The sequence below is a fragment of the Thunnus albacares genome, chromosome 21, assembly GCF_914725855.1.
Source record: "Thunnus albacares chromosome 21, fThuAlb1.1, whole genome shotgun sequence".
In the NCBI taxonomy this organism is placed as follows: domain Eukaryota; kingdom Metazoa; phylum Chordata; class Actinopteri; order Scombriformes; family Scombridae; genus Thunnus; species Thunnus albacares.
Window position 1 is genome coordinate 3056839 of NC_058126.1, and position 25045 is coordinate 3081883.

The 25045-nt window shown below is 39.0% G+C and overlaps 1 protein-coding gene across 3 annotated transcripts in view; it reads left to right on the forward strand.

Annotated features, from left to right (window-relative positions):
* Positions 1-25045, forward strand: part of LOC122972222 (sodium channel protein type 4 subunit alpha-like) — a 245265-nt gene that overhangs the window by 71602 nt on the left and 148618 nt on the right. The window contains exons 6-9 of one of the 3 annotated variants that reach the window (XM_044339139.1): positions 2395-2523; positions 13720-13811; positions 16226-16468; positions 23914-23977. In XM_044339139.1, coding sequence (XP_044195074.1) covers positions 2395-2523; positions 13720-13811; positions 16226-16468; positions 23914-23977 — 528 coding nt within the window. Of the gene's footprint in view, positions 1-2394; positions 2524-10479; positions 12036-13719; positions 13812-16225; positions 16469-22800; positions 23010-23913; positions 23978-25045 lie in introns of those variants that run through there. The other 2 variants (XM_044339140.1, XM_044339141.1) reach the window with 2 other exon arrangements.

Genomic DNA, 25045 nt, shown 5'->3' on the forward strand with positions numbered 1-25045 from the left:
CTCTCCAGTCGGCTAAACTTTTGGCCTCATACTGTCAGTTAAAAAACGCAGTTTTGGACAGATTACAGCAGAGAGCTGATAGAAAAACTGTTACTTACATGCAGCAAAGGTCGGACGTGAACTGGGGACGTTTGAAACTCTAATGGGATGAGATTAACATAACAGAGGAAGGTGTGGGGGCGCTACGGAGATGAAGATTGAGACATGAAACTAATTTTAATGGAGACTATTTGCCAAAATGTGTCTGAAGAGAGAGCAGCAGTACTTGTCTATAGCTTTGATGAGCTTTAATGGGTCTCGCTCTCTTTCTGTTGTCATATTGGTTCCCAGTAGGCCTCTATGTTGGTGTTAGCATGTTTTTCATCTGTCAGATTAGCCAAAACATTTTTTAGTAGAAGGATAAAACTCAGAGATCCACCTTAAAAAAAAAACAAGGATGTCGCTCCGGACGGGATTTAAATGACAGGAGGAGCAGCGAGTTCAGTGAAAAACAGTCGCTCAATGCAGCTGGAATTATTATTATTATTGAGTGAAAGATGAGTCACACAGGAGCTCTGGACCGGATTAAAATCCTGTTCAAATGGAGGAAACTCCAACCTCCGTTTCACTTGAGTCATCAAATGGCGCCAAAAAAAGTTTCCTGCTAAGAATTTTCTTTGATGGTGATTCATAAAACTGCTGAGAGCAACTTTTACTGAACACAGTTTATCAAGTCAAATAAAATATTCACCAATAAACAACAGTAGATAGATAGATTTTATAAACAAATATTTGAGATATTGCGTAATCTGTATCACAAATTTCATATGAAACTACATTAAATATTGATTTGCTTTTGTTTGTTTGTTTGTTTTTTGAACAAACAAATGTTCATATTTAAAGGGGTAATTCTACACTTAAAGCCAATTTTACTGGCTGTGAAATCAGTTTTTATTTAATTATTTATTCAGTTGTTTTTTTTTATTAATGAACAACCAAAACAAATTTCTCTCTGAAGAATAATTCTGACAGACTGCTGAGAGTTAATCAGTCCCAGTTTAGACGAGTTGTACAAACCATCATCTCTGGTGTTACTGGATTGTTTAACTGGTTGTTGGTGAGCTCACTGGATTCTTATTAAAGGACCAGTCACCTTCCAAGCATGTAGGAGAACCTACGGTGGCCGTGAAACTCAGGAAAAACGCAAAAGGTCCTCTCTAGAGCCAGTGTTTGGTTTGTCTGTTCTGGGCTACTGTAGAAACATGGCGGTGCAACATGGCGGGCTAATTAGATTAAAACATACTTATGAATATTATCTGTTCGCCTGAATACGCCTGCAACAGCGACGCAGTGAGACTTAAAGATGAATACTTCATAGAAAAGTTGTTCTCAATGAAAATTAGGAGCATTAAAAACAAAAAACTCCTTCACTTTCCCCCAAAGACGCTGCCAATAACCAACGTTTCCTCCATATCATGAGCTGTGACAGGTCCTCCATCCTCCGTCTAGTGCTCCTGGTCTTGAAGAGAGACTCTAAGACTTTAATGGTTTTAGTTTATATTGAGCTCATTTCTAGTCAAGTTGTTGTTTTCAAAAAATCAAACTGCACACAGAAAACTGAGGGACAGGTCGTATTATTCCATCATAGCAGTGCTGTAAGGCTTCTTTTATGATCCATCGGTTGTTGAGTATATAAAATGTCAGAAGATGATGTTGACCATTATTCCCTGAAGCCAGTGAACATGTTCAGATGTCTTTATTTGTCTGATCAACAGTCAGAAACAGAGATGTTTATGATGGAAAACTGAAAAACCAGCAAATATTCACATGTGAGAAGCTGCTGACAGAGAATTTTTGGCATTTTTGCTTAAAAAAATGACTTAAATAGTTGTAGATTAATTTCAATCAGTTAATAATCTAATCATTTCATATCTAGAGGACTACCATGTGTAGTGGAGGTCAACAAGGGACCACAGAGGAGGTTAATCCAGCCCTGCCAGTAACTCTGAGGTCTAACTGATAGAATATGTTGAACTGAACCTTTAACATCTCTCATCTTTGGCTTCCAGCTGCTCAAACTTCTTTCTGAGGACAAAATAAATAAGTGAAGGATGTTTTGCGGAGAGTCGAGGCTGTTTATATGAATATTCATCCTCTCCTCCTCTTCCTCTCTTTTCTTTATTCATCCGTTCCTTCTTCCTGTATCCTTACTTGCCCTTCTTCACCTGACCCTCCTCTTCCTTCTTTCCATCTTTCTGTTTTTGCTTTACATTTCATCCCTCTTGTCTTCCTTCATCCTTCCTCCCTTCCTCTCTCTAAAATCTCTCTTCCTGTCATTTTCACCTCTTCTTCTTCCCTCCATGTCCTGACTTTCTCTTCTTCTTCCTCCTCCTCCTCCTCCTCTCTCTCTCTCAGGTACACCTTCACAGGTATCTACACGTTCGAGTCTCTCATAAAGATCTTGGCGAGGGGTTTCTGTGTAGGACCCTTCACCTTCCTGAGGGACCCCTGGAACTGGCTCGACTTCAGCGTCATCGTCATGGCGTGAGTGAAACACACACACAGTATTCACACATTTTAACGCCTGTTTCCAATAAACATCCAAACATATATGAACAATAATTCTTCCCCAAACATGCTGATCTCCATGAACGGCAGCAGTTTGCGTAGCAGAGATGAACTTTTACCTGCAGTTAGCGGTTGTGCTTCGATTAAAGATGGAGGACAGATTTATAAGACGTTCGTTAACTCTGAGAAACACGCAATTAAAGAGTCATTACACTCAAAAATAAATCTGAACCCATTTTATTCCATATTAGAAGATGAAAACACGTAATAGCAGACAAAAAAACAAACAAACAAACAAACAAAAAATTACACTGTTCATGTTTCTAGTTTAATCAGCTGTTATATTGTGGAGGGAAATACGTGATAATCATTTTATAGATGGTTTTTAGCTAAGATAAATTATTCTTAGGTAAAAGAAAAGACCTTTAAGTTTTTCTTTTCCTCTTATTTTGCATGTTTTATTGTTGTTTGTGTGTAATAAAGTTCATCAAGACCTAAATGAATCTAAAAGTTACATTTTATCTAAAACCAAGTAAACAAAGTATTTTCTGTTGAGTTTCTTTTAGCGTCACTTCCACCAAACCAGTTGAAGAAAAACTTAATAATAATAACTTATAATAAAAATCCTTATAATAAAAATCCTTATGATAATAAATCCTTATAATAATAAATCCTTATGATAATAAATCCTTATGATAATAAATCCTTCTCATTGGTCAGTCAGAGGATCATTTAAGAACTATAAACATATTTTCTATAATCCTTCAGTTTACAGTAACATATGTACATATAAACTTTTCACCTACAGCAACATTATTATAGTAAAATACTGTAAATATACATAAATAAATCATCATATTGACACCAAACTGGAAACATTTGCTGGGCAACATATCATCTTTCAGACTGAACCACCAGTTTGTCACTAACATGTTGTTTGAGTCTCTGCAGTGATTTAACCACAACATTCATATTTTAGCCTGCAGGCCTTTTGAAAAAAATTATCATCACTCATAAAAGTTCAGTATAATTCTGCTGATAAGTTTTTCTTTCTCAGACTCCCCGCTAGAATCCTGCTCCGAGCAAAGCGGGCACAAACAGCACAAGCTTCATTTTTTCCTGCTGTGAGTCTGTTCTGACTCACATTTCTTCCACACTGACTGCACAGTGCAACGTTTTCAATCAATGCGACCGTGATGACCGAACGCTTTAACAGCGAGAGTGATGATGTCACTTATAATGATGCATCTAAAGTCCAACTTATATCAAAATAAGTCTGAACGCTGCAAATTCTCTCATAAAAGTCTGTATTTTAAATAATGACCGGCTGCTTTCAGTTTCTCTGTTGAAAAGCAGAACTTTTCTACAGACTTTATATAAATGTCAGGTCCAAAAAAACAAGAGAAAAGACAAAATAAATAAATAGAAAGTAAAACACTCTTAATACACTGTTAAAAAAGGGAAGATCTGGATGTCCTCTTTAAAAATATATATATAGAAACTGTTGCAGAATAACAGATAAACATGAATCTGCACAGATTTTACAATACAAAGACATAAAAATAAAATTAAAAGGAGTAAAATGAAATAAAATAGAGAATAAAGTAAAGTAAACTAGAATAAAAGTTGAGGAAATGTCCCCCAAAAAACATCTGAGTGAAAGTTTCCATTTCACTGATTTAAAGCATCTTTGACGTCACGCTATAATTAATGCTTCCTTTCAATGTTTCACATTAAAAGCTTAGCAGAGTGATTATGCTTTTTTTTTTCAATCACCGGGAGGCTTTTAATGTGAAAAACTCTGTTCTCTGCAAAGTAGAAGTGACGGGAATTAATCAGCGAGTGAGTTGAAAAGAGACGCTGAGAGCAGCAGCAGCGGCGTGGAGAGGGGTGCGGGGAGGGGGGAGGGGGGGGCGGCAGCGGCGTGTCACGACTCTGTTGTTGTGTTGATGGGATTACCGCTGCTTGTCTCTAATACTGAACGCACGTCTCTCTCTGAGGCTCACGACATAAAACTGTTTTAACATTGACGCAGCTAAGCAGAAGTGTGTTTGTGAACTTCAGACACATTTGCACAGTAAGGTAAAAAAACTCTCTGAACTACAGAACGTCCGACCGGAGGAACACAAACTTCAGGCTGCAGCATCACAGACTGCATGATGAATCAACTTAAACCTGCAGTGCAGAACTTTTACATATAAACGAACGTCTGTTACAATAAAACCACTGACAAACCAGTTCACCCAATGCTGATTAAGCCTATTTTAATGGTGCAACTTGATTTTAGTAGTTTGAAGCCAGTTTACTAAGAACTTAAGAAGGTTTTGACTTGATGGATTGATGATCAGCTGATGCAACTCTGCAGGTTTCAAGATGTCACTGTAACATTTCAACTGAAGTTAATAAAAGCTGAAGTTGTGAGTTTTAACAGGACAGTTTTGTTGTGTAATCAAAGCACCGACAGAAGTGTCAGGACATGTTTTACTGACCTCAGTAGGAATAAAAGCCTGAACCCCGGCTCTGTCCTGAGTGGTGGGTTCGGGGGTTTGCGGTGGTTTGTTTCTCCTCAGAAGCTGTTTGCAGATCTTTTGATGCTTCTCTAAACCAACCTTCTTCTTCTGTCTAAGCCGAGGTCACCTCAGCTTTAATAACCTGCTCTGATAAAAACATTTTGGTGCAGCTGAAGAAGAAGAAATTCATCTGTTTTTGTTTCAAATCATTAGCGCCACTGAAATATTAACCGTTCATTTTGTGGATACAAATGAAGGTTCGGGCGCTTTGACACCTAATGTAATTATGGAGAGTCGGACGTCTGTGATTTGTCTCTTTGCCCTCTTTGTGATCTTCATGCAGCTGTAGTAGAGATGCAGTGTTTTTCAGCAGCTATCATTTTAATACTGGATGTCGGACTGTCCTTGAACGCACCACAAAGGAGAATTTTAGTTTCTGCTGATTTACCACAAACACTATAATATAACTTTGTAGTGAAATATGAAATGGATGAACCGTCTCAATCTCTCTCTCTGGCAGTTACAAGTTACAAGCAGTAACAAGTTGATAAAAACAGCATCATTTGGAAAACAGTCTAAAGGAAATAACCTGTAAAACCACCAGAATGAACCTTTAATGACTCGCTGTGATGCAACATGTTGCTGCTGTCCTCAGAAAAACTCACAATTAAATTAAATTAACTGGTAACAGCTAATGAGGATCCAGATAAATAGATAAATAAACTTGTCTTACAGCCCCTTATGAGCTTATAATATATATTTATGAGTCTCCTTCTATTTTCTAGATGTAAAGTGTGAAATATAAGCAAACTGAGCCGAATATCTACAAAAAAATTTGTGTCAGTTCAGTTAAAAAAATGAGAAGCTCGACATAAAAATAGCATAAAACAGCAAATATGGTAACAAGAATAATACTGTGCATAAAAAAAAACAAACAAAAGGTCTAAAGTGGCACAAGTGAATAATTTACAGTCTGGATGATACACCAGACAAATGAGATGACTTTACTGTCTTTTTGTCGAAAGAAAAGTGAAAAGTGCTTTTCTCAGTGACACCCCTGCATTTTCCAAATTACAGGTTTGAGAAGCTCAAGGCTCCTTAAACTCACTCAGCACATAAATAACTGTCAAACCGCCAATTTTAAGCCAGAAAAAAGACACAGAAACTGCAAATCTGAGCCCCCCCCTTTTTTTTCCCCCTCGACCGCCGTCACCGACGCCCACTCTGCCGCCGGCGACCTGTCGTTTTGTTTCAGAGAGAGAAAGAGCGTGACCTATCCACTTCAGTAATTGACTGACTGATGGAAAATCGCTGCGCTTTGGTTTGGTTAGCGATCAGGCGGCGATCAATCAGAGAGCCGAGGAGCGGGAGGCGTGCGGCGAGGGACGCCGGCGGGAAGATAAATGATCGGAATGAACCGATAGGATCAATAGTTGACCCCTGAGGCTCGGCTCGGAGGTTACCTCACGCCGTAATGAAGCGGTGTCACCTCTGCCGTAGTCGCCCGGTAAATTGAAACGTCTTGATGAAGGTGCCCTCGGATGGTGTCTGCTGAGTTACATAATCCGACCCCGACGACCCGCCGCCGAACCCTCGGAGGGAGAAATGGCTTCACTTAAAGGACAAATGCACCATTAAAACACTTAAAGTGAACATCTGCTGGTGATGGACTTTACATTTTGTCTGATTCAAGAGTCGGTTTCTTCTTCCTGTGAATAACTGGACAAAGATCCAGATGTTTCCAGCAGCTGCCTGTTGCTTAGGAAGAATGTTTTTATATCATTTATCGGCTTTTTGGATAAAACCGAACTGCTGTCTGGTTTATATTCCTGTCCTGGATGTGTGACGTCAATCAAATCAATCAAAATTTTCCATAATCTCGACCACATGAGTTAAAATAACCAAAAAGCATTAATCTTACTTAAAGTCCTGGTTGATTTATTTAATACTACAGCAAACATTTCCTCTGTATCAGTTTACAGCGCAGCCAAACAAACTGATGTCGTTTTAGTAAAGAAGTCAGTCAATAATAAAAATGAAATAAAATAGTTTTCTTCACAACAGCAGTGGAAGCAGCTTTGCTTTTAATATCAGCCCAGTTTAACTCTCCAGAAACCAGTTTATAAACCCAGAAGTACACAGAAGAAAACCTTTCCAGCTTAACAAAAAGATTTTTTTTATAAATCTTTCTCTCCAATTTTGGCCCTCAAATTACAAATAATTACCCATAATTACTAATTTATGCATCTTGCTTTTAGCTCATTTTGTTGGTTAATACCCTTAAATGACATAATTGACATCTTCAAAGTAGGAATTAGTGTCGTTGAATTACTAGATTCTGACCCTCTTTTGTTGTGGTCTGCTTAGATTTAATCCAAGTTTATGTCACAACATGAGATTTGAGTTTTTAAAAGACAACATCATATTATTTCTAACTTCCTTTAAACATACCATACGTAGACGATACTGCAGATTTTGCAGATTTTGCAGAGATGAATGTATGAAATTGAAGTGATCTGCAGTGAATGTGGAGACAATACAGACAAATGACTAAAGATAATTATCTGAGGGACTGAATGAAGTAATTGAAGGACACATTATCCACTTCAGGAGCAAAATTAAGGAATATGAGATTATTACTAAACTGAGTGAACGAATAAGGACATCGAGCGTGGAAACGACTGATTTAACATTTATTTAAAACAACTTTAAAACAAGAAGCATGATGACAGATTTCTCTCAGATACATCATTACATTTCTACAAATGACCTCAAAACTAGCAATGATATTTTAAATTTTTTAAAAATGTGAGCTTCATGAACTCTGAGCCGTTTCTGAAGGCATTCTGGGAAACGTAGTGAGTCGCCGACAGTAGACGAGGCAGATTCAGGGAACACGGACACCCTGAAAAAGTAAACGGCAGCACACAGTTTTTCACTCGTAAATCCCTCCATCTGTTCTCGTATCATTCAGTGACAAAGTGTTGATCTCTTGTTTGGCTTTAGAGTGACACACACACACACACACACACACACACACACACACACACACTTTGTCAGTTGGTGTGTGTCCTTGAACCGAGGGCCGTCCTGCGGTCAGATGGATCTTTAGCAGGACAGGGACACATAAGTCACCTCTGAACACACACACACACACACCAAGGATGGAGAACATGTTAAGTGAATGTGTGGTCACACACACACACACACACACACACACACACACACACACACAAAGACACACACACACAAAATGCACCCATGATTGTTCATGTATGGACACACACATCCTTTACATCTACCAACACACACGCCGCCCCTGACACATCACCCCTCTGTGCCCGGGCTTTATTAAAACCAGAGTGATGGTCGGTAAATAGACACACCCCTTCTGACACACACACACACACACACACACACACTCACACACACACACACTAAATGTCTGATTGATGCTCTCCTCCCCTCCCAACGAGTCAGGATTCCCATGGTAACAGAGTCCATCAACCTCCCCTCCTCAAGCATCACACACACACACACGCACACACACACACACACACACACACACACACACACACACACACACACACACACACACACACACACACACACACACACACACACACACACACACACACTCGGTCCGCCCCTGTGTTACTGATATTGCGGGTGTAATGACATGTTAATGTCTGCCATCGCCAGACCAGCAGCACCAGACTCCACATCAGACATTTTCACAGCATTTAAGACATTTTTACATCTATTTAGCATCAATAAATGAATCAATATATTAACTGATAATCAGGATTATTACGGTAACAAATTAAGACCCTCACTGGGAAGGCTATCAGCTTCTATCAGCCTCTAATCTTCATTTCCTAATGTGAGCCAGTGACTCAGATTTGGGAAGGAAATCTGCTGTTTTTTGTCTTCTAAAACTGTAAATGCTGCAAATATTATCATATAAAGTCAACACAAAGACATCAGTGAACACAGATGAGCCTGTTGTTCATCTTGAGGTAACATGTTTGATAAATCATTCCTTCAAAATAAGACGTTTTATTACAGGAAATAATATAATTTGTTCACTCAGTGTTGCAACAGTTTTGTGATTTTTCATTTTAGTGATTAATACGTTCGGATTACCATAATCGTTGCCTCAAGTTAGTATTTTGTGCTCTTTAATTGCAGCACAAAACAGATAGATGGCGCTGTTTCAAAGGCTTTTAGAGACAATGCTAATATATTTACAGTCAATGCAAAGACGGACAACAAACAAACAAACAAAATTCACCCTTGAAAATATTTCAACTTTAGCGAAAAATTAAACTTCATGAGTCCGATAGAAAAAGAGGAGAAAAACTATAAATTTACACACGTGACGATGCTGAGCTGCAGTTATCAACCCTGTCAATCAATCAAACTTTATTGATATATCACCTTTGGTTCAGGTCAGAGTGCCTCACAGATGACAAGCTGATAATAAGACAGATGTAAACAAATGTAAACAGTAAACAAACTTCAAAATCAACACAAAAGTCAAATTTATACAAAAAAAAAAGTCACTTTGCGTTCAGACTAAAACAGAGTTTCATGGAAAGACTGAAAGAGATTTTTTTTTCCTATATGAATAAGTGACCCAAATATAATTTCTGCCACTCCGACACTTGAGAGGATTTCTGGGAAATAGCCACCAAATATTTAGAAATTATGATGCGTGATGTTGCTCAGTCAGTCACGGTTAATATAACCTTCATCTCTCATATTGTTTATAGCCTAATAAAACCAGAACTAATAAAACAGGCAATAATTAAACACATTTCACACACACAATTCTCAACCTTTGACCTGTAAAAACAAAGTCATCTGACCAAACACAGACTGCAGACTGATGAAATATTTAGATTAAGATCTTTTGTTTTCTTCTCCTATAGAAGCCTGGAAGCCAGAAATGAGAAACAGTTTTTATCATATATCATATAATCATCTTTTAAACTGCTTATGTCACCTTAAAACAGTTGAGAAGGCATGAAACCTCATCTAGAAATGTCATTTTGCAAAATAAATGATGATGATGTTAAACCTGTATGTGGAGAGAAAGGTGGGGAAAGCTGCACACTTCTATTTAAAACCAAATAACAAAAGACAAAAGTGTGATTGACTGATGGAAACATAGAAAACAAACAGTATAAATGTAAAAAATTCAAAATATTACTTAGCAGGACTGCTGCTTCTGTGTCTGTGCTGGTTCTTTCTTCTGGCCCTCCTCCTCCTCCTCCTCCTCCTCCATCCCCCTCATCCTCCCGCCTCCACTGTAATTCAATCAGCCTGCCAGTCAACGGCAGTGAAATATGAGCCGTAATGGAGGGCTGTTAGCAGCCCGGGATCAGATGACTCCATCTAACCGGGGGCCCAAAATGGCCGCCGTCGCCAGCCAGTGTTCTGTCGGCCGGACTGTGGCCTTGTAGCGGTCGTGTACTTCTTCTTCTTCTTCTTCTCTTGTGATGAATGAGGCACAAACCGTCATTTTTGGCTCCAAGCAGCTGTTTATTCTGGTAACAACAGGATGATATTATGTCTCCTACAGCCAACTTTATATTAACAAACTCCAGAATTCATTATTAACAAGTCTAACAAACATTAATAGTAAATTACATAATATTACAACATGGAAGTGACTAAAATAAATTAGATTTACAGTAATTACAGCAAGTAATGGAAAGTGGAATCATTAACTCTGCAAATCTGTTCACATTTTACCTCTCAACACTCTGTATTTGCTTAAATTATTGAAACATGAACATGAGTTTTCATTTCCAAACATTTTTAGTATTTATTCTTTAGTGTTTCACCCAATTTATGAGAAATACAATTCATTTTCAGTGTTGCAGATCTTTATAGTTTCAGAGGAAAACACATTTCTAACCTGGTAATATCCTGATATGACAGATGTAAGAAAAAAATCTATTTATTACATATTCAAAACAATTGTAAATTCGACTGTAATAATGTAATTTATACTGTATAATAAGTATTGCTGTGTGGAATATTGAAACATTAAAAATTTGTTTGATCTGCACTAAAACATGTAAATTATGCATTTTTAACGCATAATATAATCAGACATTTGCAATTTAAAAGAATTGTAACCAAAATATGTAATGAGCAGGACAGTTTTACAGTGTAAATATACGTTTGTCAGCACTGTTTGTGGTGGTGTTTCCCAACCTTGAAACACTACAGTACAGTATGTGTAACAAAACAATCTAAATTTGTAGATCTTCATATTAGAATAGAAGAATTTTTAAACCACATCTCACTGACTTTGTGTGAATTACTTTACACATATTTTTGGCATTTCTGTTAAGTAATTGATTATTTCTCGTAGGATATGACAAGCTGAAGTCGAGCATGATATCGAACATGTCTTTGTTCTGGCTCTAGTCGATCCTTCGTTATGGCTGACAATAAATTCACAATATATCAAATATTCAGCATTCATCATCACAATATGAAATTCTAACATAGAGTTACAGATCATAGTGTTCATAGGAAACCATGGTGAAAAAGACAAACTTGCATTTGATTTTTCTCTGAATCTTTTGGGTTTCTTTCTTAATACCTTTATTTTTTTTCCTTTCCAGATCTGTAAAGATACACTTCCTGATTGTATTATAGCAGCCAACAGTGCTCATAATTCTCTGTTCATGTTTTAAAACTCAACACGGTTCATAACTGTGGAGGCGTTTTTGAATTTTGTGCACTGTTGGCGTTCTAACAAATCAGGGAGGTACCTTTAAATCACCACAGTATTTTCTATTTTCAGACTTTGTTATGTTTGTCTTCTTTTGTTGTATGTTGAAAACCACCACACTGCCCCCTGCAGGCTGTTAACCGAGTTTATCAAAGTAGGGAACCTGCAGGCGCTGAGAACCTTTAGAGTGCTGAGAGCCCTGAAAACTATCTCAGTCATCCCAGGTAAGGCCTCACCACCACCAGGGGGCGACAAGGGAGAGAAAAAAAAAAACAAAACACTCGTCATCGTAACGTCGTCGTAAACGTCCTCTCTTGTCCGTCCCATGTCTGCCGTGTCTTGCAGCACCAGCACCAGCCCCCCGCCACTTCCTACTTTCTGCCCAATCAGGAGTCACAGGTGTAATCACCTGGTCTGCATTAAAGAAACAGTAAAGAAGGAAAAGTAAGATGTCTAAACTGAACACATGATTGTTAACTGGAGATGTTTGATTTACAATTGTAGTTGGGATTCTTGCTATTGTTCTGGGTGTTATAAACTTATAAACTTACTTTTTCTATGTCAGTCCATGTTGCCACATCAGCACAGTTTGTTTTAGGCTTTGGAGATGGAATAAAAACACTGTACACATGATCAGGCTGTTGGTCAATAAGCCATCTTCAATAGCTCAACTTTGTAGCTTAACTTTGCTAATTAGCTAATTGCAGTCTATTTGGATGATTAGCAAACAATGACCCTTACAACTGAACCAAACAGATTTTTTTAAGTTTACCCATCAAAAGTTGCATAAAATGTGAAGGTAAGCAAATAATGTCAACTTCACTTAAGCTAAATGAGCCTTCAAAAGCGATTCTTCCGTCTCTACTAGCTAAACATTGGCTGCTAACAGCTACTGTTGGCGCAGTTTTACTGCATTAACACAATTTACCAAACAGTAGGCTAACAACTGTTTACCAACACTACAGGAATAGTGTTTAATACTTATACTATACATTTTGAACAAAGATAAACATCAGTTTTTATGCTATAAACAACTATAGCTGCAGAATGTTCAGAGCTTTAGGCTAAAAAGCAGGCTAACTATGTTGCTAGCTAACAAGAACCCAGTCATATTACGGTTATAGATATGACAGAAAGATAGATATTGTTGAGAAATAGGTTTCAGGGGTTATATGTATTCACAGTTATACAGATAAGCCATTTTTATAGCAAAGCAAAGCCAACACTGCAGTGGCTCCAGCTTCTCAAATGTGAAGATTTGCTGGTTTTCTTAGACAATAAACTGAATACAGTTGAATACAAGAACTTTGAGGTCAACCTGTGCTTTGGGAAATACCGATGGGCATTTTAAGCTATTTTCAGACAATTTACAGAGCAAACAATTGCTTGATTAATGAAAACATACACCCTAGACATGAAGGATCTGTATTTTATATGGTTAAAATGACAAACAAACGTCACAAATTGTCTGATTGGCTGAAATAAAATAATCTTTAGTTGCAGTTTGAATTAAAACAACTCAAAAAATCCTCGCAAATCATGAAAACACCCACAATGTTAGCAAGTAAAAGAAAAGAAGTTAGTTTTGATGCTACTGCCGAGGTAGCCAGACGTTTGAAACTCTTACAAAAACTTACAAAATCTGAAGGTTTAAGTTGAGTTTGCCTCCAGTTAACGTCCATGTGACCAGCTCCGACCATCTGATTTCCCCTTTCTCAGTAGTCGAGTCTCTGGCTTGAACTTCCACTGTTGCCATCCGACCTGGCCCGTCTCTACTGTATCTCTCTGTCTCTCTCTACTACTCTCCATCTTTCTATCCCTCTGTGTCGGCTCGTTTTTTGTTCAGTGTGGTCATACCCTTCTGTGTGTGTCTGTTCTTGTGCTTCTCTGTCTCCCGGCTTGTTGCAGATATGTGACTGAGTTTGTGGACCTGGGTAATGTGTCAGCCTTAAGGACGTTCAGGGTGCTGCGAGCGCTCAAAACCATCTCTGTCATCCCAGGTGAGGACATGAACGCAGGGGAGTGTATATCAAACGCACCCCTCTTGGCCTGAGCCTGCTGGAAGCACTAAATCAGTGGCTGTGTTTGAAACCCTCATCCTGCATACTACCGTATAGAGTCTACTTTTGAACTTTACACTTTGATAAAGTACACACAGGTAGTATGCAGAAAGCACTGAAGTCTTCCTGATCTTATTCAATGTGAGTGGACATCAGAGGTTTAGCAAACAGCAGCTTTACACAGAACATCTCTGAGCTTCTCTATCTACCAGTTTCAAGATGTGAAAATGGTTCCAAATGCTTAAAAGAATTGTTCAACATTTTTGGGAAATTAGCTTTTTTTTTTGCTTTCTTTCCGACAGTTAGAGGAGGAGATGAATATCAACAGTTTCATTGATTCACTGTGCTGCATCTCCAGCTATAGTGTGAGAAAATTTAACCAAAATTAGTGCTTGTTTCCATCCACTGACATTATGTGAATATTTAGAGTTAGGTTGTTGAGTTTGTGGCGCTAAATCTCCAGTCGGAAGAAGAGACACAACGAGATGACGTCATTAAAAGAGCAGCAGTCAAAGCTCAAAGGAGGGAGAACCATGTGGAAATATAACACCTCTGTTTGCTTCATGTATTAATTTGAGGATAATTACAGTTTCCTCATCGCTCCATGGAGATCTGATGTTTTTTGTCCCTTCAGTGGAAGCTTCAGTGACAGTTAAGTCACATGCTTCATGTACGTCATGATGCATTCAGTTCCTTTTATCCACCTCAGCCAAGCATAAAAACTTTTTCGTGATATTTGGGGATTTTTTTTCAGATTTTCAGCATTTCCACTTAAGTTCTTTAATGCGCAAATTACAAAATATGAATACAAACAGGTGGATGGAAGAGTACCTTGTGAAGACATAATGAAGCTGTCACACTGTCACTGGTTCCAACATCTAAACATGTAAAGAAATTAGATTCAAAGTGTTAATTAGTGAGCTTTAGAGGTGTTGGTAACTGTGTTTTTGAAGGGTTTTTTTGGACAAAACCAGGCTACTTAAGGTGCCCTGTGGAGTTTTTGACCTCTAGCAGCACTATGGAGCAATGTTTTTACAATTGGATCCACTTTTTGTTTGATCTCGTGTACAGGAGGACACATATTCACACTCCTGTCGGTGGTTTCACTCTGTTCCACTGATCTACAGGTGGTGGTAATGCACTTAAAAATGCAGTAATGTGCCAGCAAAGGCGGTGAAGAGGAAGGCTGCTAAGTTAGCCATTAAACATGGATGTAAACAATGCAAGTTTTTAAATTTTTTCACACTTAGAAAGAAAGAAAATGTGTGTTTGTTTCCCAAAATGTTGGACTATTCCTTTAATTAAAGGCCTAATCTTATTGTGTTGACTGAAACTAACACACATAAGTAAAAGGTTTGCCTTAATTATGGGGGCAAGTTTAATCTTTGAGATATAAGGACAGAAAACCTCCACAGTGAGACAAAAATAAAGAAAATGTGCACGTATTTCTTAAAATGCTGGCTAGCCTCTGTATGTCTCCACTCTGCATGTTAGCACGTAACCACGGTATTAACATGTCTTAAACATGATATAAAACATATGTCATGGTAATGGTCATGTTATAACACTGTCTAAATACATGTTATAACTGCGACATAGTAGTATCAACATGTTGAAAGCATGTCATAACTGCAGCCATAACTAAACATAATCACACCAGTCATTCATTAGCTAACAGACGCTTCTGTCAACAAGCAGAAATGTTGATTCTATTTACCAACATGAGGATACATTTTGGATGCAAATTGAAACTGTAGTGTCTGTTTCTAATGAATTAACTAAAACAAAAAAAATGCTTTCAAGTGAATTTAAAAAAAGTATGAAAAGAAACGTGTTGTTTCTTTGATTTGGTAAGATTTGGCCGAGGACAGTCAACTTGTCTGCACCCTTTGTGTTCTGACTGTTTGTTCCTGCTGTTTTTACCATACGTTGCTGTGTGTGTGTGTGTGTGTTGTGTTGTTATCTGAATGTTTCTTGGGGCGTTTGTGGACTGTTTTGCTTTATTTTCTTGGTGATGATGACAGTGACTTTTCCCACAGGGGCAACATTTTTAAGTTGCTGCTGATGAAAACCTTAAATTTCCAAGAAATGTAACAATTTAACATGAATGTTTTCAGTTGTATAGATCTCTTAAGGTTTTCACCCAACAGCACAGATATATTTTAATTGGCTTAACATTAGTTTTCATGTAATCAATTAATTGTTTTGTGATGTATTAGTAGAATTATTTATTAAATTTAAAAAGATTCAGAGCTGCCTCTTCTTGCAATGTGTCTAAATGAAGGTTCATTGCAGCGCTAACGTTTATCCAAGCTAACACGGCCTACGTCTTTGCGTCCCCGGCCGTCCCGCAGGCCTGAAGACCATCGTCGGCGCTCTGATCCAGTCGGTGAAGAAGCTCGCCGACGTGATGATCCTCACCGTCTTCTGTCTGAGCGTCTTCGCTCTCATCGGCCTGCAGCTCTTCATGGGGAACCTGCGGCAGAAATGCGTCCGCAGCACGGCGCACTGCGTCAACGGCACCCTGCCGGCCAACACCACCTTCTACTGCAACAACAAGACCTGGGCCTCCCTGAAGGACTTCAACAACGACGAGGGTGAGAATCATGCTTTTAACGTTATAAGGTTATACTCTGACATGATGAGTTGGTACTTTTTAAACCTGTGAAGTAGCTGGTTGACAGAATTTTGCTAATTCTGCTAATTTTAATTTGTATATTTTTCCAGGTGTTGACTTTAGTATGAAGAATTTTAGATATGAAGGTGTAATGGTTCAGCCAAAATATTGCTGCTTAAAAATTCATACTTTGTAACAGAATGAGATGTCAGACTTAGAAATTGAACTTAGGTTATTGGGTAATTTCTATGTCTGCATTGCTACTCAGAACCAAACCTGAACCAATCTTTCTGCTCAGACATAAAGTTGTTGCTCAGGATTTGTTGTTGACAGCACAGAGCCTGTGAGGAAGTGACAGACTGAACTCAGGGTTAAAAGGATCTTTGGATTAATTTGTTTGGGCGCTGTGATTTACGTGATATCTGTTGTTGCAAAGTAAAAAAAAACAAAAACAAGAATTGTACTGTCTGATTTTAGATATTTTAGCAGGTTTAGTTTTGTTAGCAGACTGTGTTCAGGATGAAAATGTATCACAATTTCTTGCAGGTCTTTTTTTACTGTGTAATGCACACAACAAAAAATGGAAATGAACATATTGCTCGTCACCCAATTAGGAAACAATTGATCTATGCGTGTGAATGAGTGTTAAAGCCACAGACTCCAACAAAAGTTTAAATTCTACAATTACCAACAAATTACAAATGAAAGCTAGTTTGAATGTTTCTGGCAAAGAAAGTTAAGTTGCCCTACAGTTACCTGTAGTTGTCATCAATATAAAAGTGACATTTCTAACATCAGAAACAGTCGATGCCGTGATAGTAACAATAGAAGAAAACAGGCTTCTAGTGTGTTCTGTATAGAGGAGTGTGTGTGTGTGTGTGTGTGTGTGTGTGTGTGTGTGTGTGTGTGTCATGCTGCAGTGGTGACTGGTGTTTCCTAAATGGACTGGACAATGTCATGTTGGCACCGTGGTTACAACTGACGTCAATAAAGACACATACACACACACATGCGCGTTGTCAGGGGTGTGATGTGTGTACAGGCGGTTCAGCTGGGCAGTTTAACTGGAACATAGTATATACAAGATGTGACACACACACACACACACACACAGAGGTCATGTTGGGTCAGTTGGTATATACACTATTTGACATGTCAGGCATGTTGACCAAGGAATATAATATATGTTATGTGGACATACTTCTGCACACACAGTACATGTAAGCACTTACGGTAAATGCAGCCCCCCCCCACACACACACTCACTCATAGAGGTCGAGGTCAGGGTTAAGGAAACACTTAACACTGCTGTCAGATGAAACCTGAGCTGCACGTTGTCTTTTTCTCTCTGTGTGACCAAAATACTGAAATAGCTGTGTGTTGATTCACATTTTGGTTCTTGATCTGCATTTAATCATCCCTCTTTAATCATATTCTTTGAAAGAAGAAAAGGGGAAAGATGAGAAACGCCAGCTGGAGAGGGGGCGGTGTCTCTGTTTGATTGACAGCAGCTGGGGTGTGTGTCGGTGTCTGTGTTTGATTGACAGCAGGTGGGGGATGTGTCGGTGTCTATATTTGATTGACAGTAGGTTGGGGGTTTGTGTCGGTGTCTTTGTTTGATTGACAGCAGCTGGAGGATGTGTCGGTGTCTGTGTTTGATTGACAGCAGTTGGGGGATGTGTTGATATCTATATTTTATTGAGAGCAGGTTGGAGGTTTGTGTCGGTGTCTCTGTTTGATTGACAGCAGCTAGAGGATGTCTGTGTTTGATTGACAGCAACTGGAGTGTGTGTATGTCTCTGTGTTTGGTTGACATTAGCTGGAGGATGTGTCGGTGTCTGTGTTTGATTGACAGCAGGTGGGGGATGTGTCGGTGTCTCTGTTGGATTGACAACAGCTGGAGGATGTGTCGGTGTCTGTGTTTGATTGACAGCAGTTGGGGGATGTGTCAGTGTCTCTGTTTGATTGACAGCTGCTGGCAGGCTACCAGTGTTATACCGTATGAACGGAGACAAAGTGCCTGTGAAAGAACGACGCGTTATCACTTCATTCAAGATTTAACTTGCTCATGGAAATAAGGACTCCAGCTACGATGGTATTTAATTACAATAACGAGAGTGCCATCATGAAATCAAAGAACTTAAAATATAAATTTCTCCTTTTTGGTTTCAGATTTTTTTTCTCAAAGGAGAACACAGGACAGGTGATTTACAGAGTAGATATGTTGCTGTAGTTTTACTCCAAAATACCACAACGATCCAGTGTGGAAACATTTTTCCACCTGAAACTAATCGTGCATGCCTCGAGACATGGAAGTTTCCGCGTGCACCTGTCACTGTTATTATTCAAGAAAACCATCACAATTTTAAAAAGAAGGTCAAACTATGGCTTATGGGAAACCTGGATGTTTGGTTTATTGGTAGTATGATGTATCCACTTCTGTGTCTTTGATAACGTCATCGTGTCTACCTTGACGTCATTTTGTAGTTGTGAGTGATTTAATGTCCTCATAATGTCACAAAAACAACAACAACTAAAAATGATGCAGTGAAAAATAAATGAACAAAAAGTTGTGGATAAAATCTAGAAACCAGAAACAACAAAAACTCAAATCAAGCAAAACTTTGTTTTTTTTTACTTCCACTACTGAGGTCAGCAGCAGCAGTAGCAGGTAGATTTATGTTCGAGAGATGCTACCTTAAAAACACACACTGAGATAAACAGACTCCCTCATTATCCAAAAAACATGTGTAATTATTTAAAGTGACAACGTTTCGCTGTAGCACTCAGGAAAAATAGTGTCTGAATAAGAGAAGAAGAAGAGTAGAGCTGCTTTGACCGCAGCAGTGTTTCTATTGAGCCTTTACTGCTGTGATAGAGTGAAACCTCCCAAAATAAAGGCATATTTGAGCCTACAGTAATGGGTTTTGTCTGGACATGCTGCCTGTCGCTAATGTACCTTCTATTTATTCGTTTCCAGTTTGCTTTGGCATACATCACATCAAACAAATGTCCCCCCGCAGGCTCCCGTATCGACCTCTAAAAGCTGCCGTGAAACCCGAGAGCCGTGCCGCGCTAAAACCGCATCGGAGGCTCGGCTCGTCCCGTTCGGCTGATCTGAGCTCGAGCCCTCGGTGGGAGATCAATGGTGGGTGTTCTCCGTGGTCAACATTTCCCATCATGCCGTGTTTGCTCTGTCTGGTCAGAGTCGTCTGACAGCAGCAGTCGTTTCCCTGGCGAGTCTTGGTGGAGGGTTCAATAAATTAATATCAACAGACAACATGTACAATCCATTTCCCTCTTGGGGGAGCAGCAGACGGAGCTGATATTACCGGCCGACAACAGTTTTATACAGGAAGCAGAAACTGAATGTATCCTCCAATTAAATCAGTTTATCATCACAATGTTTACATGCAGACTGCAGCTCTGCTTAGCCTTCTGAAATTTGGTTCTATCTAAGTTCTCCTTTAAGTGTTTTTAAAGTTAGAAACAAAAATCTCAGTAAAATTTCACCTTTCATACATACATGTAAAGCTCAAAGTGCCTTACATCAAAATGTTTAAAAGACTGAAGTATTAAAATACAGTACAGAAGGGTTTAATAGGAGTAAAATCTCACATAAGATTAAAAGAAACAAGTAAACTTTTAGTAAGATTCAATAAGTGCTGAGGATACTTAAAAGCAAGACTAAAAAGGTGATTCTGAAGAGGTTTCTTAAAGGAATTTACATAAGTTTCATGTCAGATATTTATGATATATGTGGGGTTGCTCCACAGTTTTGGTCCATAATTAGAAAACTCTGCTTTTCTCTGTGCTGTTGGTACATTTAATGCTTCAGTGTTCAATGATCTTCAATGAGAGACAGTCGACTAAACCAATACACAATTTTAAAATTCAAAAAAGAGACAGGAAGCCAGTGTAAAGATGCTAATATGTTAATAATAATAATACTTGTTTCGCTGCGTTTTGCATAAACTGAAGTCAGATTTTTATTGGTGAGTTAAAAGAAGATTGTACGAATCAATTTCTTTACATCAGGAAGAGAAAGATGTGACTTTTGCAGTATGTCTCAGGTGGTAAACTGTTGTCTTAATGATGACGTCAGTGTGTTTACTACAGTTTGCATCCTTGTCTGTGATGACACTTTTTGTCTCAGATTGTTTTTGCGAGTCCACCTGGACTTTTGTCTCCTTTAGAATCAGCAGTATTCTGTAATAATTAAATAATTGGGGGGAGGGAAGAGATTTTGATGTATAAATACTCAAAATATATATTTCAAAAGCTGTTTATTAACTTTCTCACCTCTCAAATAAACAGATTCAGCTCTAATAACAGCTGTAGAGAGGTATAATAATTTCATCTTTACCTGATTTATAAAGTCGTCCAGTCGATGAAACCGTCATGTGAGCTTTCCTGTGAAAGCTGTAAATAAAGGAAGCTCAACAGTCACGGTACGAAAGCCAATAAACCAGATAACGCCTACATTTTAATTTAATTTGTGCCGTTACATTAGTTCCATTGAAGTTCAGGAGTCATTTTCATTCTATTGTTGGCTTTATCCACCTTCTCCTCAGTATGAGCCCTTTAATGGATGAAATTAAAGGCGTTTTTGACAATAAACGAATCGCTGATTAATATCTTCTTGTCACATTAACGGTGTCCCAGTGTATCTTGTTCTTACCTCGTGTAAATTTATCACTTCGGTGTCCTTCCTGCAGGTGAAGATGCCGGAGGGGAGGATGGGAGGAGTATTTAGTCTTGTCAGAGTAATTTGCTGTTCTCCAGTTTGAAAAGAAATGAAATTAAGGCCACTCTATCGATATCCTGTAGAGACAATGTTCCAAGTTTCTGCAGCTCTGTAAAATCTTCTCAGATGGGGGGTCGCTTAGAAAAAAAAAACCCTTTATTGAATGTCAGTCCGCGGGCTAATGTGCATTCATGTTGTGTGTGTGTGTGTGTTGGGGGGGGCGGGGGGGGGGGACCTGAGTGATGAACTTCAGGTAATGACTTAAAGTAAACTGTTCCTATCTGCTTTGTCTGGGGAGAAAATGCCTCAGCGCTGCGTAACAAAAGCACTCCAGACTCGAGAAGTTTTTTGTCGGCGAGACGGGATGAAGCGAAGCGGTCTCTCTCCCAGATGCACTCGATAAACAAATGAATTGCTGCGCTCCCCTAAAAAGCTTAAGTGCCTTTGGTGCAGCGGCGGTCAGATGCGGTCAGAGCCGAACAGAAGCACCACACAACCTGTTTTTATTTGTCAGAAGGGGGGGAGGGGGACTTTGTAGGTGTTTTGCTGCCACGATAAAGGACAGAAGAAGAAGTGTTGTGTTCTTTGTGTGACTTTGAAATGTTGAAATAAGAACATTTTAATGTCCGTTTTTAATGTTTTTCTGTTGCAATGCTGTGTAATCGCTCATAATGACTGGAGTTAAATGCATGTGGTCAGAATTATGTGTTGAATTAAAGATGAGTATCCTGACTTGTTGTTCCCGTAAGGCAAATGGATGAAAATGTCAAGCCAGCATTTAAGGTCACTGTTTCTGTGAAAAGCGTGTGATACAGAGATCACCCGTCTGTTATGTAAGTCACAGAGGAAAAGCTTTGCACAATAAAATAATGAAAACATTTCTGATGTTGTTCATCACGCTGATGTTTGCAATATCTATGAGTTTTAGTTTTAGGCTGTGAGCTTCTGTCACAACATTGACTATGTACAGTATCAGACTCAAAACTTACTCAAAGGGGACGTATCAGGCTTTTTGTGATTTTCTGTTATTAATATCCTGTTATGATGTCGGATGTTAAACATGGTCAAAGCCTGCAAATCAAAAATCAGGGCTTCAACCTGCTCTGTTTGTTTGTAAAGGTACCTCTATTCCATCGAACTGATGTCAGATTGTTCATGTAAGCCCACAAATGGTCGTCTGTTCTGTAGTCTTTGTTGCTAAGGTGGTTGCTAAGGGTTTTCAACGTGTTGTTCTCATCGTCCACTCTCATATTTCGGATCAGACTTATGCAGCCATGAAGCCTACAGATGTACTGAAGTTTATATTTTGAGTAAAGTAGGAGAAAAAGAATTGTTTACGTAGCCTCCGGAGCTGGAGGAAGCTTCCTGAAAGCTGACCAATCAGAACAGAGTGGGCTCATCAGGAGGGCGGGGCCTTAAAGAGACAGGAGCTAAAACGGCCTGTTTCAGACAGAGGCTGAACTGAGGGGCTGCATAAAGAACCAGTAGAAGATAAATAAGGAGTTTTTAACTGGAAATCATGTAAAGATATTCCAGTAATGGGCTTTTCCAGCATCCAACAAGCATGTCTGAGGGACTATACAGCCACTTAAAAAACTTACAGAGAGCCAGGAGCACTCTGACATTTATGCAGTGCAGACTTTGTGAGAAACATGTAAATTTACTTGAGTGAATCCACAGATTTCTGTGATGCTGCAGGAAAAAAATGGATTTGGGTTTGAAATATTGCTGCTAATGCTAGTAGCTAGCTGGCTAGCTAGCTATACTTTAGCTGGTGAGTTTTCTCTGCAACTTGTTTTGTTTTATTCTGTTGTTCTATTTCCACCAGGAACCCCAATTTTTCATAAAGTCTTGTTTGATTCTTCAAAGTAAAACGTCTATAAGTGAAGTATTTAATTATATACGGTAACGCTTTTCAAATCCAGGGTTACAAAGTGCTTCAGAAGTGCAAATGAAAGCGTACAAAGTAGTTTGGATCCTTCAGCAGAACACTGAAACCTACCCGACCAGTCCTACTGTGTGGAGCGCTGCTGGTTGAATACATTTATTACCATCCTCAGGAATAAATACAGTTTCCTCAAACCACAGCAAAAGTTAAAGAGGCTCTTGTTTTTTCTTCCCGCAGACGTGCATTAAAAGCTTTTGAACTTGCTGCTCCTGAGTGTGTTTTGGGGGCGGAGGAGGAGGAGTGCGTGAAGTAAAGCCGATGTGATGATGTTAAAGTGTATTAATGTACTTGGAAATGGCTTGTTGTCAGATTGAAGTGTTGAATAAATGCTCAGCAAGCCGCTGCTCCTGTAAATGGTTTTTTGGTTTTATGGCCTCCTGCTCAGACGGCGTCTAAGCGGCCAAAACACAAGAGTTTGATGAGTTTATTGATCCTGCTGGAACAGACTCGGAGCTGAGCACAAAAACATACACTGACATGTAAGAAAAGGTTCTGCTTCACCGCTCCAAACACCTCTAAAAACATTTCCCCTTATTTGGTGTTGCGATGATGATGGTGGAGGAATTTTTAAGTAAATTTCTGCCGGATCGGTTGTCGTTTGACGTCCAGTTTGAGGTCAAGACGTCTGATGAATCACCTCAATCAGGCAGAATGAGTGAAAACACCTGTGTGGATGAATCCCAAACTGGAATCTAAAGTGGAAGTTTTCTTTTTTTTTTTTTTCTTCCAGATAACTTCTACAAGGTGGAGGGAGCCAAGGATGCCTTAATCTGTGGGAACAGCAGCGACGCAGGGTGAGTCAACTCTCTGTTTTACAGAACAGGAAAGGATTCTAGGTGGATGTGTTTGAGCTGAACCGGCCTCGTGGTTCAGGTTGGAGTTTGTTGGATGATTCAAAGGATTTTAGAGACGGCTGATGAATTGTTTTTGTGCTTATGAGCCGTTTTGTCAGGAAATCAGAGGACAGGAGGACATGACTGAGGTTGTTTCTGGTATTAAAAAGTTTCAAAAGCGACTCTGAAGGCTATGAAACTTGTTTTTGTTGTTTTCGTGCTTATTGTAAGACATTTTATAGACTAAACAAGGAGTTGACAGTACCATGAACCAGCAGAATGCACCAAAACAGGTATGAAAAATAGTTTTTATTCTTAAATTTGTGGGTAAAAATGAAGGATTTTTTCTTTTATCTTTCACTTGAATTTAACTTTTAACAGTTTGATAAATACAGGCCCTGATGTCATGACGCCCATTAGAGTCAGTTTGCCGTCTCAACCACCACCAAACTAAACCTTTCCTCAGGGTTTTTTAACACTACCATCACCCATCAGCCTGGAATAAAAAACCCCCAGTTATCCCAGCGCTTACAGTAAGCCTGGGGTTAATAAATACAAGTGTGAATACACCAGTGAAAATACATTTCCATGAGCTCTCTCTCTCTCTCTCTCTGTGTATCCCGAGGTGAAGATTATCGCTAAGGGTGAAGAAACACAAGCGTGAAAAGCTTTTGCTTTGTCAGAGAGGAAGAGGCCAAAACATCACTGTCTCTTTGGTTTCCTGTCACTCATCCAGCATGGCGGCTTGTCCCTCATAACCTTTAATAACCACCAACAACATTCAGGCTTCTGTTTCGTCTCAGAGAAGCACGCGAGTGGAGTTTGGAGCTGTTAGAAAGAGTAAACAGAATAAAGTTGGAAACAGATTGGGCTTCGTTTGGGAGACGGAGATCAAATAAACAGCAGGTTGAGTGTTTAGTTGTGCAAATATTTTTCTCAGAGGTAGAGCTGCTGCGGAGGCAGTGATGGCTTTATTGGTTGACCTTAGTCTGAGCAGGTGAAGACAAAACACCAAAGCTTTTTTTTTGT